This window comes from Sciurus carolinensis, chromosome 10 (assembly GCF_902686445.1).
Source record: "Sciurus carolinensis chromosome 10, mSciCar1.2, whole genome shotgun sequence".
NCBI lineage: Eukaryota > Metazoa > Chordata > Mammalia > Rodentia > Sciuridae > Sciurus > Sciurus carolinensis.
Window position 1 is genome coordinate 69,313,203 of NC_062222.1, and position 18,987 is coordinate 69,332,189.

Genomic DNA, 18,987 nt, shown 5'->3' on the forward strand with positions numbered 1-18,987 from the left:
ACACACACACACACACACACACACTGTACAGGCAGAACAAAACACCCTCAGGCCCAATCCAGCTTTCAGGATACCTGCTTGCAGTTTCTGCTCAAAAAAAAAAAAATACGTTCACTACTTACTACTATTTTTTAACTTCTATATTTAGATATTTTGCTGATCTAAAACTAAAGACTCTACAGAAAGCCAGATCATGCTGGTTCTCTCCTGTACATGGTGTGGATATCTTGTACTCCGGCATACAACATCACCAGGAAATTCTGCACAGGGATAAGCGTCCTGTTTTGCCTTCCATTTCCTAAAGTAAACATTTAGGTCATGTGGGTCGGCTCAAGCTCACTGAGCTCTAGCTCATGGAATCAAATCTAAATTTGCTGTACAGGTTCAGGATCCCTTATGCAAAATGCTTAGGACCAGTTCTGTTTCAGATACTGAAGGGTTTGTTTTGTTTTGTTTGGATTTTAGAATATCTTCATATACAAAACGAGATTACCTTGGATATGGGACCCAAGTCTAACAATGAAATTCATTAATGTTTCACACATTCCTTATACATACAACATAAAGATGATTTTATGTCTTCAGTGCACCTGAATTTTGATTTTGACCTACCCTATGAGTCAGGTGTGGAATTTTCCATTTGAGGTGTCAAGTTGGTACTCAAAAAGTTCAGGATTTGGGAGAATTCCAGGTTTTCAGATTAGGGATGCTCTACTTTTAACAGTTCCCATAATAAAAACCATTTCTAGAACATAGAACCTGAGAAGCTAGATTAAAATCTACTTTCCCCAGAAATTTAAACAACACTAGGGGCAGAAGAAAGGCAAACTCCAGCAGGAACAGGATAGCTACAGAAATGCCATGCTCATATTTCTCCCCCGAGACTCCTACAATGTCCAGCTCATGAATTAAAGACCCATCCACATGTTCCTTTAGTCTGAAACCCACCCCCATGGGGGGTCTCTTGAGTTAGTGGGAAAGAGGCCCCTCTCTAACTGCCTGAGCCCTTCAGCTCTTCTGGAACAGTTTTCATTTCCAGGCTATGAGGAAACAAACCTCATGAGAATCACAGATACTGATTCCTTAGCCCACCTAGGGCATTTTATTCACCAGGGCCTAAGAATCTTTATTTTTAACCATTTGAATTTTTTTTCTTTTTTTCTTTTTTTTTTTTTTTTTTTTTTTTTTTTTTTTTGCAGTGCTGGGGATTGAACCCAGGGCCTTGTGCTTGCAAGGCAAGCACTCTACCAACTGAGCTATATCCCCAGCCCCCATTTGAATTTTTTAACAGGCTTCCCCGACATGGTTCTGATATGCCAACAAATTTTGGAATGAATGAAAATTCCCTTCGATATACAGCACTGGGCTGATAATCCAGGAGGACATCTTGCAGTGGTCTCTGCAAATAGTACGTACGGGACAATACACTGGTTTATGCCATGCCCTCTGGCAGGAATTCCATGCAGCTTAACCCTAACACTCCTCACTTTGGCAACCTGGCTTCCCTCAGAGCTCCTGAGCTCTCTGAGCTCCTTTAGTTCTAAGTCACAATCCCCTTTTACTGATCTTCTAATAGTCTGTAGTTTCCCTCACAGCACTGGACAAACTTCTTACATACTGATCTGAGTGGCTATTTGAAGAACATCAGAATTAACTAGAGAATTAAGGTCCAAGAGGACCATCTGGTTCTGCTCACTACTATAACCCCATAGTCAGCACGAGGACTGACATACAGCAGGAGTATGCATACCCAAAAGGAAACTACCGTTAAATCAATTCTTAATGGGGAAGTCTTTTTGAAGTTTAAAAATTGGAGAGCTAAACATTGAAGCAGGAAAGAATGCCTGCACATGAGAATGCAACGTGAATCACTGTCACTGTTTTCAACCATGAGTTAATTCAGTGTTAGGCTGGTGCCTCATGAAAGTGGAAGGCTCAACCTGAGATAACACCGTAATGAATGCAAGTGGCCCAACAGAGAGTTCACAGCTACCGGTTACACTTCAGGTAAATGTTCCTAGATGACACGAGCTGAGTCCTCAAGGAGAAGAGCAACCGCTGTGTGTAAATCAGTCACAATTGGGACTGAAATCCAGGTTCATCTGGAGTGGGGGATGGAGTGGGACCATAAAAGTTTTCTCAGGAGGGTGTACCTCCTAAGTCCCAAAGCTTTAATACGAAACACAGAGCAATCCCAAATTTATTATTTACAGTACTGACATTCTCCCAGAGTTGGACTTTTATTTACAACTGTCATATTGTTATCTCTACGTGGATATATAACTGCATCTACACTTCATCTATCCAGAGCTCTTGGTTTTCCTGGTTGTCCTAATCTCAGTAGCTGGTATCATCCCACCATCTTCACCTTTCAAATAAAAAAATCCACCATTCTTCCTTAATACCTCATTCCCTCTCACTTCAGGCTACCCCCACCTCAAACCAAAACTTTATCAGTTTCCTAACAAATATATCCAGTGTGTCTACTTGTCTCCTTGTCCACTGAAACCACCCTGCTCCAAGCCACAGTTGTTCTTCACCTCCTAATTAGTATCCACCCTTACTCTTCTAATCTACTGTCCATTCAGAAGCCAGAAAGATGACTTTCCAAAAAGACAGCAGATATGTCACTCCCCTGCTCAAAATCCTGGTAGTCTCCACTCACACTTGGATCATATCCAAATGTCTTATCATGGCCTATAAGGCCTCGCATGGTCCTTCCTGCCCACGCCTCCATGTTCATCTCATATCCTTTCCCCCCTCCCAGTCTCCCAGTCATACACCCCTCATTTCTGTTTCTAACAAAGCCATTCTTCTTTCCAAATTCAGGCCTTTGCACTTCTTGTTTCTTGACCCAGAATGAAATGCCTCTTCTAATTCTACATGGCTGACTCAGGTTTATGAATGTTGTCCCCTCAGAGGGGCCTTTGCTGGCCATCCTTTTTAAAGTGGCCTCCCCTGGTTCTTCGGTTCTTCTCACTCTCCTTGCCCTTCTTCTAACTTCTTGCAATTCTCTTGTCAAAGACTACTGCTTATGTATGAATTAATGATCAATGTCCTCCACAAAACAAAAGGTCCGGATTGGGGTGTAGGCTCAGTGGTGAAGCACTTGCCTAGCATGTGTGGGTTTGATTCTCAGCACTGCATATAAATCAATGAATAAAAATATAGGTCTATCAACAACTATCAACAACTAAAAAACTATTTTAAAAAAAGATCTCCAAGTCAGGGCCATATCTAGCTTGATCTTAGCTACATCACCGGGGCCAATCCCTGTGTCTAACACATAATGGGAGTTAATGCCAATATGTTACATGAATTTAAAAAAAAAAAAAAAACCAGAAAATAAGGAAGGATGAAAGAACAGAAGTCTGAAGTCAAGAAACACATATAAGAAATGAAACTTACTATTTCCCCAAGGCTCTGCTACAGGTTCGGTGTGGGTGACAAAGTCCAGTTCTTCTGGTCAAGAATACACACATCAGGGCCAGGGGTGTGGCTCAACAGTACAGCACTTATCTGGCATGCGTGAGGTCCTGAGTCAATCCAAGTTTAAAACACACACACACACACACACACACGCACACACACACGCACAACCAAACCCACATCTTACCACCACCATCTCAGCAGCCAGTGCTACCACCAGGCAAGTCATCAAAGTAGAAAGACCAAAGAACTGGGAGTTCTACCTTTGTCCCTGACGCTAACTACAATTTTTAGCACAATGAAGTGACTTCATCCTCTTAGACCTTATTTTTGAAATGAAAGGGCTGTGTGTTTACCTTTAAAATGCTAATAACCTAAGTTAGGTATGAAATTTGGTAGACCCTTCTCTGCTTCTGCCATTTCTCTTTTCAAATAAAAGCCTATTACACAATCCTGTGTTCTAAAACTGTGTCTAGGCACACCTCCTTCCCTCCAAGTCCACCTTACCCCACAACCTGGAGGTCCCTGTTTCTGAATAACTACCCAGGGAGGCAATAGCTTTTCTCTTTCATTTGTTATCTCTGCACAGAAAAGAGGAATGTAAAATGATCTCAACCTTCCAATTGGGCAATTCCATCTCTGATGTAGCAACTCCACAGCTGGAAAATACCTGCATGAGATCACAGAGTCCTGCCCGGCTCTCAGAAGATCACTGCTCACAACTCTGCATCTTCCAGCTGACACAAACGGACACTCCCAGAGAAAACTAAGGGCAGAGTTTTGTGATCCAGGCCTCTATTTAGTCAGAATATTGACCTTTGGGTATTTTTTTTCCTTGGGGATTTTAGGAAAGACTAAGTTTTAACTGTGAGAATGACTTACTCTGAAAAAAATATCACTTTTTAAGATTACCAAAGAAAATATAAAACCAAGTACTTCCTGTGAGGTAAAAGGACCGACAATGGTGTAAGGAATCCACACGTAAGTGCCCTGAGAATGAAGGAATTCTAGAAGGATGAAGTGATATTTTCCTATCTGGCTTCATTTAAAAAAATACTGTTATGGGGGGGAGGGGCAATGAAATAAACCACAAAATCCAACCACCCTCACACTCAAGAGCCAGGAAAGAGAAAATCTCCTGGCTGGCCTTACGACCAATTAAGCAAAGACGAGACAACCACTTAGCTATCTCCCTCTGTGCCCCTTCTCTGAGTTCCACCAACAGCCAACTTCCTCTTCTAACCCTCATTGTCTACCCTGCTGCCCCAAATTCAAAATAACCCATGATACTGCTAGTATTCTGATTCTGTATTCAATGTTTACCTGCTCTGGGGTTAATTCATTGCTTTTCATAGTCCCCCATCTCTATGCTTTTCTTGGGTTTACCAGAAAATGCAACTGTGTGATTTTCAGTTTCATCTACATTTAAAAATAAAAAAAATTAACATACATGTTTTATTGTGTGTAAACAGAAAATTGATGGTAAATCTGTGAAAGGTGAGATCTTTTATAAAAGAGCTAAATCAAATCCAAAATCTAGCCAGAAAAAAATTAATTAAAAAAAAGAAAGAAAACAAAACAAAACCTCGTCAGAGAGCACCAATATTTCTGCTTCCCAGATTTACTCCTCCTTCATTCCAAGCTCCTGGCTCATAATTCTCCCCAGACCCCTCCATCTGCTGACCCCTCAGTTTCATCCTCCTGCTCACCAGCAGTACCACAGGGATCCCAGGCAGTTGGCACTACAGCTGCCACTGGTGTGAGGGCACAGGCAGGGACCAAAGGGAGCTGTCACATTACAAGAAACACTGACTGCAAATGACAAGTTTACATCTACCCAAATGTTGAAAGGAGATGCATCTGTGTCAAGAAAATCCCATTCTCCAGTCACCAAAGTTATGGAGGAATTCATGCATTTCAAATATTCACTCCTCAGAAAATGTGCAAGGGCCATAGAGGACACAGTCCTATGACTAAAATTAATTTTAAGCAGGAGAGTCTTTTAGTCCTGGAAGAAACCTTGACTCAGCTTCTCTTGCCCCAGGAGATAAGCTCTGCCCCCAAGAAAGCAGTAAGTTGGCCAAGATGCTCTCCCTGAAGTGGCTGCTGGGAAACCTACTGGCTGAATTTCCATAAGTTCACTGTATACCCACCCCAGGCAATTGGTACTCAACTGTTCTCCAATTGTTTCCGGAGTGTAGACTGGTGTCCATACTAGACTGTCAGCTTTCCTGGGGCAAGACCGACACTTCTTTGGCTTTCCACTGCAGCATATGGCTGAGCATTTGGTAGACTATGCAAAATACTTGCTAATACACCCTAAAATTATTTTGAAGAAGTTTTTTCAGTTGTTTCATACTTTAAGAAAAATGTTGAATTGTCTCTGTAGATGCTTTTCTGGTTTTGCTTTTATTTATTTAAGAAGTTACAATGGACCCTATTTAATACATAAAACAAAGAAACCCCAATTAAGTTTTTTACTGTCTAAATTATAAGGTAGACTGACAGACCATTTTCAGGAGGGAGGATCTTGCTTTATTCTGCCTTCACTGCAGCACAAAATGTTCAATCAATGGTTCACTGCATGGACTCTTCAAAAGGTGGAGTTAGAGATCCATTTGCTTTACTCTTCCCCTCTCATTTTTCCTCAACCCCCAACAAAAACCACATTCTGAAGATATCCAGGAATGCTGAATGCTCAACTCAGGACAGAACCCCAGCATCCCTCTAAACCAAAAGCTGACACTAACTACAAAGGAGAAAATTCCCTTCCTTGAAGATCAAGGTTATCTTTCCAGTTAAGAATCCCAAATCATTCTTTAAACCTTCAGTCATTATGTAAACTGAAATCTGGATGGTACAAAATGTTTGAATAATGAATATTCACAACAGAATGTTTATACAACAGATATAACTAAAACACAGACTTTACATTAACAGGTTAACTTGTAAAATTCACTTTGCACTACTAATTTTAATTTTGCAGTAACAGATACTATTTAAAATTTTGGTGATAGGATATGTATTCTGATTCTCATTCAAACACAATGCTGCCATTTATCAAAGCAGTAGAAAAGGGAATTTTTTTTCTTGGTTTAAAAATTGAGTATTTTGGTTACTTTTAAACTCCACAGTTGAATAACATTCTGTATTGTATTTGTGACTCACCCTCAAATGAGATGTCACCATACATCTACTGTCTGTTTTCAAGTGGTAAATCAAACTATTAGAACTCTAGCTTCAAAGTTCCTTATGATTCACAGGGTAAATTTTTTAAAAAAGTAAAGTCTTTCCCTTCAACATTTTGACATCTGGATTTTGCTTTTTATGGTTTAAAACTAAGGAAAATTTTAACCTGAGTTGAGGAAATATTAATCGAAAAAAAAGGGTTTTTTTCCTCCATGTTGTTAAAGGAGACAGTATTCCTCCCAACCAAACAAGACAGCTCAAAAAACTTTCCTAGAATTTCCAGTACTAGAAACGTTCCCCATTTTGAGTGGGAATGTGGGGTGTGCAGATGTACACATAAACTATACTCTTAGGATCTCTATATTTTACCAGTTGTTCATAAAAAGATTCTTTAAACCTTTCCACAAATTGCATTTCAAAGTCTATCATCAGTAATTCATCTCAGACTTAAGATCTTCAAGAGTTGACAAGATCCTAAAACCAAAGGATGTCCCACCAAAAAGTTCATGTCACCTCCCCACTCCTATAATCCTTACATTTCCATCTCAAATCTGTTTTCAAATTGGAACTGCCCAGGATAAGACACTCCACTCACCTCAGCTGTCTGTGAAGGCATCTTCAGTTTGGTGAGCTTGGCTTCGGCAGGCACTTTTGAGTCTGTTCTTTCAAAGCTCTGTTGCCGGTAGTCCTCCGGCAGTGGTTTCAGCTCAGGAGACTCACTCGGAGCCTGATCTTGACCATCCATGGGCCTCACATAAGCCGTGGGTTTTTGCTGCATTGCAACACTTTTTGAGGGAAGGGAGGGGGGTGGAAATGTCTGAGAAGGTGGCTGGGGTGGGGCGACCCCATGGCTGACAACTGCCACCAAACTGTCTTGAGGGGTCTCATTATCAATGACCTTCACCGCCAGGTCCTTGGGAGACTTGGCTGGGCAGTAGCCTTTACTGTTATTGCTACTACTGTGAACCTTGATGCTTCCTTGTGTCCTGGGAAGAGTTTGCTGGTTGGAATGTAAAGGTGACAAAGGGGGCACTGGGGAAGGCAAAGAGGAGATTAAGGGAGAGAGCTCCCTTGCTCGAGTTGAGTCTATCATCGAAGCACAGTGGTCTCCATCAGCTCTGCGGTCACCTTTTTTGTGGTGACTAGAGTTGTACCCCTCCTGTCCAAGGCGGTCCTGGGTCAGGTGCTGGTTATCAGGTGGGCCATAGTTTTTGGCATGGAGACTTGGTAATGGTTCCATTCTTGGCTGTGCTATCTTTGGATTGTGGCTAATGTTACCAACAGGAAGTGGTCCGGAGGCGGGAGTATACATGGGCTGGTGGTGGACACTGGTGTGGAAGGAGTTGGATGGAATGCTGCTCCCCTTGTCAGGAAATAAAGAATATCTTGGTTTTCCCAACCTATTTTCAGAAGCATCCAAGCACTGAGGGTGGGACTTGGTACTAAGGAACTCCTTCACTTCTTCATAATCCCCCAACATGTTCTGTATCCGACTGGACAGCTCATCACCTTTTGCTGTCTGAGAAAAAGAAAAGGGCATGGTCAACTATTGGAGGGAATAAATCTAAGGAGAACAAACATTTAATACACTGCTACATAATACCATTAAGACAAAAATTCTCAATGTCGTGAGTAACTTACAGAATTTAATGTGAAGTTTTAACTCATTTCCCCTGTTGTAAAGCCTGTCATGGACACATATTACTAATTATACAAGACTACAATACAAAAGAAAACCACACACTTTGGTAGTTGTAACTAATGATGTGGAGAGAATTTTCAGATTTGTTTTCAAAAACAATCTCTAAAAGAAATTTTCACAATTGTGAACCTTATTTGAACTCAATTACATTGAATCATTTCATCATGAAGCTCAATATTATGATAAATCAGACTTCCACACTCTAGTATATAGTAAATACCTTGTAAGGCTCTCCAAAAAGGGGGATTTTTTCAGGAAATGACTCCTTCTCTTGGTGAGCTTCCTGGTTGCGTCTTTCCTTCTCTCTAATTCGAAGCAGGTTTCTGTCTTCATTGTACAAGCTGTTTCAGATGCCACAAAAGAACAAAAACAACAAAACCTATCAGTATTCAAGTTTTGTCATGCATATATACATGTGTGGAGCGAGATAAGGATAGGTCTAAGAAGAAGAAATGAGAGAGATATGACTTGAAGAAAGTCCCTTAACCCACCCCTAGACTGAGGCTTCAGTCAACTGGCTGTGACCTGCCAGCCTCTGTCCTGGCTCTTCAATCCCAAGCGGCCACTCTGTGCTATGGCCTCCACCATGGCTCAGGACTGATTCCAAGATGAACAGTCTTTTATAGGCAGTGTGGAACTGAGACAAGAGTAATGATATTTTGACTTTCAGCTTGCAAAATATGGGGTAGATGTAGAACCTTTTCATCTGAAGGAGTCAGCAGGATGTGAACTTTAAAAAGGCTGTTTTCCTGGATCAGTGTCTTACGTTTGGGAAGATTAAAATCAAAAGGCTTATTTTATAATTAAAAGATTACGAGGCACCCAAAACAGCATTTACTTTATTCTCAGCCTACTCTACTAGGAGTGTCTTGGCATGTAAATCCAAAAAGATGATTTTTATTTCTTATTTCAAATGTCAAGGATGAGAAAATCCAATTATAGATGTCAGTTCTACCTACTGAGAATGTCTTACCATCTGATTGCCCTACTTAACCATATAATATATCTACATCATCAACCTTGGCACCACAGGTTTAAAATGCATCCATTGAGGAACAGATCACAGAAATGGATTCCGAAAGAAGGATGATTTTAGCTATCTTAAGAACCAAAGTGGGCCTGTCTCACTGTTAGCAACACAAACCACTCCCTCCCCTGTTCATTACTGATAACAAGTAATAAAAATTAGAACTATAAAAAGTCTTTTGTCTTCATAGACTTGCTTCTAGAGAATCCCCTGAATCATTTTTCCCATTGCTACTTAAACAAATAGGAAAATATTCAATTGTCTTGGCTGTGTGCACTACTACAAACTCTAACCTCCCTGGCCCCTCCTCTCTCTTGACTTTGCTTATTTCTTCTGACAAGAGCCTGGTAGCTCTCTGGCTGCCCCATATTCCTCAAATTCAGCCTTGCCATGAAAAGAAGCCTGACCTAAGTCCCTAATCTCATGTCACTATCCATATTTAAATAACCTGTACTTGATGGCTCCTTTGTATTACAGAATAAACTAAATCCTTGCTTTGGCATTTAAATTCCTTCATAATCTGGTATAGCTCAACTCTACCACAACCCCACTGTATCCCCAACAAGGCCTACCACATGCATTCTACTTGATTCCCACACGATCATTTCCCTATCAGAGCAGCCGCTTGCTCTCATGCCCATTCAGACCTTTACTGAAAGATGGACAACTCTTCCAGGACCAACTTACCTAGGAAGCAAGACTGTCCAAAACATCACCTCTATATTCCAGTCACACCAGACTACTCCCCACTCCTCAGTGATATCCTAGACTTTTGATGGTTTCATTTCAATCACAAAAATTTCTATGGCCTCTCTTTCAACTTCACACCTTCATCCCCAATTGTCAGCTTCCAGAAGATCTCTGGAATGATTCAAATGTCACCCATTTCAAAGGCTTCCTTGAATTCACCAAGTATGTGCTTTTGGAACATATCATTGGTTACCTCTTCTCCCTTCTTTTCCCCTAGAACATGAGCTCCAGTAGAACAGAACCTCTTGCACCGACCTCCCTCCTGATTCCAAGGTGTGATACTTTGCATAGAAGCTAATCATTAAATATTTTTAAATTAAAAAGCAGTCACTGAGTTTTCATTATATTTTTTGTAAATTTACTTGCAACTTTTTTCTTAAACTCTGAAAGACATACAATTGTCTTTAAAAATGGAGCCATATAACGAAAAGGAATAAAAATAAACAAACAAATTAGACTCATCGTAAAGACTGCTATTACCACAGTGTTTCAATTTAAAAGTGGGGAGAGCCAAGCTACTTGATTGAATTTGATAGGATCTGGTCAAGAATTATCTACTTAGACCATTACTCCTTAGAAAACAGATATCGCAATTTTAGATTTTTACAGAACTCATCATTACAAAGGTAACCATTTATGATAGTGAACATACTACAAGAGAAAATAAATTATAACTGACTGGAGTCTTTTCTAATTGAGTCTGGATGTCACATGCTCTGAATATTTAGAATTAGGTCTGACTGGCAGCAGCACAATGGACTTGACCACTCAAGGATTCCTTTCAATTATTTAAAGATTTTGCTTATTCCTCTGGTTGTTTCAAGAGGTGACATACATTAGCATACAGCTGCATAAGTTACTTGATAGTGCTGATCAGAACATAAATTTTTTTCCTTTACACTTGTCTCTCAGCCTCTTTGGGCCAATTTGCAGGGAGTGGTGATATATGCAACTATATATACTCTGGAGCCACTTGAACTCCCAACAGTCTTCCCTCAAAAACTGCCCTGTGCACCACGCCCTGCACCTTGCTGTGGTCAGGCCAAGCTGCATGGGTGGTTAAGCAGGGGCTTACCCAGGGCCTCTGATCAGCTGGGCTCACCAGCAGGGGAGTTGTTTTCTCCCCTTCTGTTACTGCTAGTTTCAGCAGTGGGGTCCCAAGAGCTTTATTTGCTCTTCAGTGTTCACAGCTTTTGGCTCTGCTTTGAACAGCAGTGTTCTGGTCACTTCTGAGAAGTCTCTACCTTTGTCTCAGAAAAGAGAACCTCAGACAGCAAAATTCTCAGTTCAGAACTAAAAAGGGAGGGTGTGAATAATAGTGTCTCAACTAAGGCTGCTCAGGGGTCCTTGCTTAATTTTCCTTGATTCTACACGCAACTGTTCTTAAGCAAAGTGACACTGGTTTGAAATTACTAAAACATTTCTACATCAATCAAGCTTGGTCTTGTGTCAGCCTCATTTCAGGATCAGTTAGGTTTCAACATACTTCTGGTTTTTCATTCCCAATTAATGAAAACTGCTACAGAAACAACCAGGAAAAAAGTAATTAGGCTGTTTTTTCATAAAATGCCTAACACTGGCTTATAACTATGTGATTCTAAAGTCAAGGGGCCTCCCATAGAAGAAATCCTATTAAATTAAGGATTCTGGTTAATTAAGGTTTTACTCCATTTGTTTCAAAAAAAAATTAAAACCCACACCAAGATCTTATTGGCAGACATCTGTAAAACTGTGCCAATTTTGAAACAAACTTTGATTTCTTTATTTTGTTTTGTTTTTTTTTTTGTTTGTTTTAATTCACTCTCACTCTTCAACTGAAAAACCTGTAAGTAGTGAGGAAAATCAAGACATAATGCATGTTACTTCTAGGATGAATCTTGTAAGGCTCAGACTTCGTGATAATCTCATTCATGCCCTCTGGGGCAACACCCTTTTGGGCCCCACTCACCAAGGTTCCCGGGCAGGGTAGAGGAAGGTCAAAAAGGCAGGAAGTTCTCAGAGGTGCGTTGTGGGGCCATGAAACCCGCTGAGTTGCCTCCTTCTCCTTACAACTAACAGGCCTTTGCCAGTTGTACTGGGTGGATTTATGGTTTGTTCCACTTTCTACTTAAAACAAATCTGCAATGGCTGAAGGAATAGTTGGTTAAAAGTTCCCAGGCAAAAACTTTTCAGGAATATTTCCCTTTTTGGGATTCCATCTTGAAAACAGAGGCGATGTAATTTTTTTTAAAAAATACAAACAGTTCATAACATGAGTAAATTTTTGTTTAGCCTATAATAGATGTCGCTTTTCAAATCAAGGCAAAGAGTGGGCAGATAGAAGAATGCTAAATGAGGGGATTTTAAGGAAGCAGCAAAAATGTCAGACGTGATTCACAAACTCTGTAATTACCCTTGAATAATTACAAGTTAACTATCGCTTTAATGAAAGGTGGCTTTCCCCCTCCCCACGGAGGAAAAAATGCATCTTCACTCTCAGACACACGGGATAACCTCATCCCAACATCAGTCTGGTGAGAGGTTCTCACTGATCCCCTCGTAATACAGTGAGTTACCAGTTCTCCTGGCTGGCGTCTGCAAGGCACTTTGCATTAAAGAGGTTCTCCACCTTGAGTGAGCAGAGTCACGTGGAGGCTGGTGAAAACAGATCATCAAGAACCACAGAGTTTCCACTCAGCAGTTTGGAGGTGGGGCCCGAGACTGGTATGGTGACCAGGTTTCTGGGTGGTCATGAGGGGTACATCGGGGTTCACTCTGATGGGGGATTACCTCAAAGCCATATCACTCAGGTCAGAAGCAGCCTGCCAAGGGTGAGCCATTTGCAGCTGATCCTCAGTCCACCCTGACTTAGTCAAATCCTCACAGCCACCCTGTGACAGGGGGATTGTAAACTCCATTTTCAAAAAAAAAATAAGGCTCAAGGAGTGACTTGCTCATAACTATAGGCCTGATGGTCCAAAAGCCTGGCAGTAAAGTGTGTGCTCTCAATCATCGTTTTGGAAGCAGAGCTTTCCGGCTATGTTAGACAGGTCTACAACAACAGAGAAGGTGTGCTCACCTAGAGCCACTCATAATTCCTTAGTCTCAAGGAGGTACATGTTGATAAGCCAGGATCATTCCTGCCGGCAGAGTAAGCTCAAGTCACAAAACAGATGTCTGCTAAATGTGTCCACACAGGTCTTTGTCTAAGGACCTCACAGAGGGCCCTTAGAAGGATAGCCAACAACATGTAGTTGGCTCTTCAAGTTATAAAAATTGTGTTACAATTCTTATTTTAGAGCCTTTTAATAAGTTTTGAGGTCACTCACCCCCATAATAACTTTTGGGTTCACATGTCATCTTTAAGGTACTAAGGGACTCCACATTAAGTTCTTTCAAGAAGATGCTATAAATAAACTTGCACCAAAGTAGCCATAATATGCCTAACATCAGGCATGCTTCCATTAACTTCTGACTGGCTGATCTAGGCCGTGTTCCTGGGCCCTTGATGCCACCTTTCTGGTCAGCCCAGGTGTCCCCATCTGGGGAGAAAAAACTTGAAGTTACATAGTGATTGGAAGCAGCTGAGTGCCCTCAAAAACAAGAACATGTGCTGCAATGCCCCTGGGTGGCGAGAGGGTATGAAGTCTGACCACCCCTCAGATAACCAGGAATTCTACCATGTTTTCAAAAAAAATCTTTATTAGATAGGGCAAAACTTCCAGCAGCCAAGTTTTTACATTCAGATCATATACTGTCTGCCATCTTTGAGGTTCAACTGGATGAATCAAAGAGAATGGTCATGGTGGCACATGCCTATAATTCCAGCTACTCAGGAGACTGTAACTGGAGGGTGGCAAGTTCAAGCACAGCCTGGGCAGCAGAGCAAGAACCTATCTCAAAAACAAAAAAAAACTCCACAAGAATGCATCGAACCACCTCCTCCACGTTTTCTATTAAGTGAACAGCTATATAGACTCTGCAGGAAACTACAGCCTTCAGTTTCCAATGTATGGTGACAGCCCAGTCACAGTGGAAGACTCAACCTGCAGAACACAGATGCAAGCCCACTGAGGTAGACTGGGCCACAGATGTTCTCAACAAGAGAGTTCCCCACTGACTCAGCACAGCTTTGGAAACCTAAAACAGGTCAGGATGCTCTCACTTTCAGAAAGGTGATGAAAATCCTGAGAAATTCAGAGCTGCTGGGTCAGCCCCTGAGTACTCAATTCAATACACCCCATGCTGGGGCAAGTTTACTTTGACTTTTCAAACTTCTCTTCTTGGGGGCCTGGAATGTGTTATGGAGGTGTTAAAATGCTGTGATAAAATGAAAGCAATCACAACTCTGTAAGGATTAGTGGGAGAGATTCTTTTTTCCCTTTCCTTTGAACTAAAAAAGGAAATAGCATAAGTGGATGAGGAAAGATGGTAACAGAAAGGTCCAGGTTGGACTTGAGTCCTGGGGCAGCCAGCATGCCTGCTCTGGGATCATCTGGCTAAAGCACCTTCTCCCAGGCCAAACCCACGGGCCCTCTGCTAAACTAGGTTAGTCATGCAAGATCACTGAATGCCTTCTGTGCTTCCATGGCAACTGGCAGCCCACAGGGCTGGCTGTGCACAGCTGACTGCCCATTTATCACCCCTGACTGGTCACTTCACATCGCCCTACCTCGGAAAGATGTCACCAATTCCCTCTAGAGCTCACGTTTAAAATTTTAATTCTCCCTCAGAGAATCCAGGGTAATTGTTCCTATGTATTTATCTGTGTAGGCATGGAAGAGACACTTGATCAGATGGAAAGAGGAAATTCTAAAATCAACAGCGCACATTAACTGTAGAAAAGATAAGGTCTTGCTGATTGAAAAGCACTATCTAAGCCATTCTGATTTGAACGTACAAAGGCTAGAGCAACATAAAACTCACAAAAGTTGAGCAACATTGATTTAGAGAAAGGTGGGAAAAGATTTGATGCTTTTTTCTTTTGATCCTTACTCGAAAGGCAAGTCACTTTTACATACAGGCAACTACCTCTGTTTAAGTTCATCTTTTGGCCTTTTGTTTCCACATTCCTCTACTGCTACCATCTAACATGTGGAAAACACTTTCCACATTGGATTTCTTTAAAAAAAAAAAAAAAAAAAAAAAACACATTTTTATGTGCAATTTTAGTTTGCCATAAAAACTATGTCTCTCCAGATACAATTCAAATATAAGAAGTGTGTTCAGAGCGGCTCCATGTATGAAGACAGAATAAATTTCCTTCAAAAAAATAAAGAATTTTTCTTACTTCATGCATGTGAAAGAATTTACAGCAGGCTTTCTCATTAAAAAAAAAAAAAAAATCATGTAAGACTTTCAAGAATTTTACCCTTTCTACCTCCTTCCCCATCACCTAAAACACAATAAACGAAGGAAAAAACTCAGGGACTTAATCCTAAAATAAAAGTCTTACAATGAGATTTCATATAAAATATATAAGCCATGTGCAATGACAAAATAACATTATGTCCGTTATTTTCCTGGAGGAGACCCCAGGGGATCATCTCACATCTCATATATTAGCACTGTCTGCTACTCGCTTCTGCTTGTCACAAAGGCACAGACTTATTATAATTGATTATAATGCTGGAAAAATAGTTTGAGGTGAGCCCATTTTGCAAATTTTAATCAACTTTGAAAACACTACTCTCATAACCTTTTGTCCATTCACTCGCCTTGAGAGGGTAATACTGATCATGAAATTTACATTCTTCTCATCCATCACAAACTCACTCCAGAATTCAGCGCCAGTTAGATATTTTCCATATCTTGAATACTGAAAGTTTTAAACTGAGGCAAACTCTACCTAGGCAAACTTGAATAAAAGTAAGTCACACTGATTCTAATGAGGCATCGTAATTAATTTACCTTTCAAAATGAACCTGCCAAGCCTTTCTGTGTGCATGCTCATGTGCAGCAAAGGTCTGAAAGAACACACACTACAAAAATCTATAAGTAGACACCTGAGATTAGGCTGAAGGAGGTGAAGTGGTAATGTGGTTTAGGGAGCACTGTGTGTCAACACTGAGTTTTAACATTCTTTCCACAACAGTATTTATTACCTCGGTGGTTAGAAGTTCTAATTAAAAACAAAAGACCTCACATATATATACAACATAAGATCAGGAGTAAAGAAATATTGGGGGCCAAGGTTGTGGCTCAGTGGTAGAGCATTTGCCTAGCACGTGTGAGGCACTGGGTCCGAGTCTCAGCACCACATGTAAATAAACGAATAAAATATAGGTCCATCAACAACTAAAAATATATATATAAATAATTTTACGATATCTTTAAGAAGAAATACTGGGGTGTTGATCATTTCTGCAGTAGCTTGTTAGGAGCTCTGAAAACAGTCTAACATTGTCACCAGATAGTTTCAGACCCATCTGCACAAAGCAGAACCTCACTATCCACAGTGTATTAGAGAATATGGTCCAAGGTTCAGACACCAGACAGCATGAGCTCATGTTTTTTAACTAGGGTAGTCAGTGTAACCCATTTGTGTCTGTTAAGAGGTCAAATATATTTCAGGAGGCATTTTTAACCTACAGATGGAAAAGCACAGAACTTCTCTTCCTCAATTGGTTTTTAAAGGGGAGTAAAGAAAACTGGATGGGGAAACAAGTGTAAAGAAAAAGGAGATAGGTGAGCCAAAGTTTCCCTAGCTACAGTCCACCAAAAATTCTGCCTTCCAAACATATTTTTTTTTAATATTTTTTAAGTTGTAGATGGACACAATACCTTTCTTTATTTATTTTATGTGGTGCTGAGGACCGAACCCAGTGCCTCACACATGCTAGGCAAGCGCTCTACCACTGAGTCACAACCTCAGTCCCCACACATATTTAAAAGTAAAAAACTAGTATTACTGACTGAGCAAGGCCAACACGCAAATAGAAAAATTATACAAAACTTACCAGTGAAATCACTTCTGACCTAGGGGTTAATGTGGTTTTCATATTACATGAAATGTGAACCTATTAATGTTAGTCACAAGTTTCAGAAAATTCAGTCTCTAAATCAAAGTATTTAAAGTGTTCCCTCAACTACCCAGAGTATCAACCTGCAGTCCAGAGAAGGAATATGCAGAAAATACACCCCCCAACCCATGACGGTAACAGATAAAATCTCTCTCCCAACTAGTTATTTCTATCTCCTCCTTTGGTTATTTAAAGGTCCCTGGTGATCAGAGTTGCCTCTGACTGCCTGCCTTGTTGGCACCGCTCATTTGGCACCAATCGAAATACAGGCAGAGCGGGTGGCTCTTCCCCTGCAAGTCTGGTCCGTACTAGGATCAACCAGAGCACTTGCCTCATTAACATGCCAGTCTTCTCACATACTCAACTGACCATGAAGGACCACATCACATACCCATAAAATAATGAGGCTGCTGAAAAGTCAGTCTTATTACAGCCACAATTTTTTTAAAATCTTGCAATCACAAACTAAGAAAGAATGTAGACAAGTAAGATTAAAGTCTCTCTTTTTTTTATTTTAATGCTTACTTCATTTAATTCACCACTCCCCAACTTAAAAAAAAAAAAAAATGCTTTGGGTATTAAATCTGTTAAGCATCCAAAATCAAGTGAGGAGTTGTGTGAACTTCCTCGCTTCCACTGGAGCTGGTTGGAGCAACTCTTCCTGGATTATCTATGTCTGCACAGCCACCTCACTGATCTTTCTAAAAACCATGAGTCTGATCTTGTTATTCCCCTATTGAAAACCTTCCTGCCTACAGGACTGCAGCTCCTAGGTGGATATCCAAGGAACACTCTCACCACTGGCCTCTGCTTGCCAGACCCTCCTCTGGAGTCAGAGTGCACTCTGCATAGGCCTCACCCATCCACCCTGGCAGTTCAGGGGCTGGGAAACTGAGAAGCACAGTCCTCCTCTCTGCTAGGTCCCTAATGAACTCCTAACCTGTCTTCCAAAGGTCTTCCTCAGTCCCACTGCCTCTATCCCTGGGCTATACCTGTGGTCTATTTACATTTGCCCAAACTAGATGAACTCTAGATTCTCCTTATCAATGAGCTACTTAAGGACAAGGACTATCCCTTGAAGGCACAATTCCTTGCACAGTATTTAGTAAAGTGAAGGTTATCATGGATCTTTGCCTGGAATGATGATACTCAAGCACTACTCAGATGATCCAGGATTCTGAGTTCTGCCAGTCTATTAATTGGTGACAAAATGTGATTCACAGTCTGATATATAAAACCAATTTCACCAGATTGCTTTGCCCATCAAATGACTCAAACCTAGAAGGAAGCTGACATCACCCCTTCCCAGATCAGCCAAGAAAGTGGCCTCAGCTGACACCATGTGTTTATCAGTTAATGTCACAAGTCTGATTCTTCAGTTCACCAGACTTAGTCAGTCATAAAACTCCATACTACACAGAAGAGAAAAGATGAGATGTTTGGGGGAACATCTACAGCAAATACTTAACTCTAAAATCAACACACTCAAATAATTTTTAAAAGCTATCTGTAGGACTAAAACTAAAAACAAAGCTCACTGTGATGCGGCACAGGGGAAAACATACGAGTAAATAAAGGATCCAGAATATTTTAAAGCGCAAATCAGATTCACTCCTTGCACAGTCAAAAGCCCGATACAGGTTTCCCAGAGCGTTCAAAATGAAATCTAGAAGCCTAGCCTACACAACCCCCTTCCCAGCATCCTTCCCCTTAATTACTCCCTCCCAGACACATCCTCCTCCCTGCCCTCCTTCCATTACTAGCCACACTGGCCTTCTTTTCAGCCCTGGAACAGGTCCTGGAGCTGAGGACTGCTGGTTCACTCCTGTCACCAACAGCTCAGGTTAAGTATGGACTCCTCAGCCACATGGCCGCTTCACCTCACCCCA

General features: G+C 41.0%; 1 protein-coding gene across 3 annotated transcripts in view; it reads right to left on the reverse strand.

Annotated features, from left to right (window-relative positions):
• The window catches only part of Aff1 (ALF transcription elongation factor 1), a 181,764-nt gene that overhangs the window by 78,238 nt on the left and 84,539 nt on the right, over window positions 1–18,987 (reverse strand). For all 3 annotated transcript variants that reach the window (XM_047566158.1, XM_047566157.1, XM_047566159.1), the window contains 2 exons: window positions 8,541–8,661; window positions 7,214–8,137 (listed from right to left, as the gene is read on the reverse strand). In XM_047566158.1, coding sequence (XP_047422114.1) covers window positions 7,214–8,137; window positions 8,541–8,661 — 1,045 coding nt within the window. The remainder of the gene's footprint in view (window positions 1–7,213; window positions 8,138–8,540; window positions 8,662–18,987) is intronic.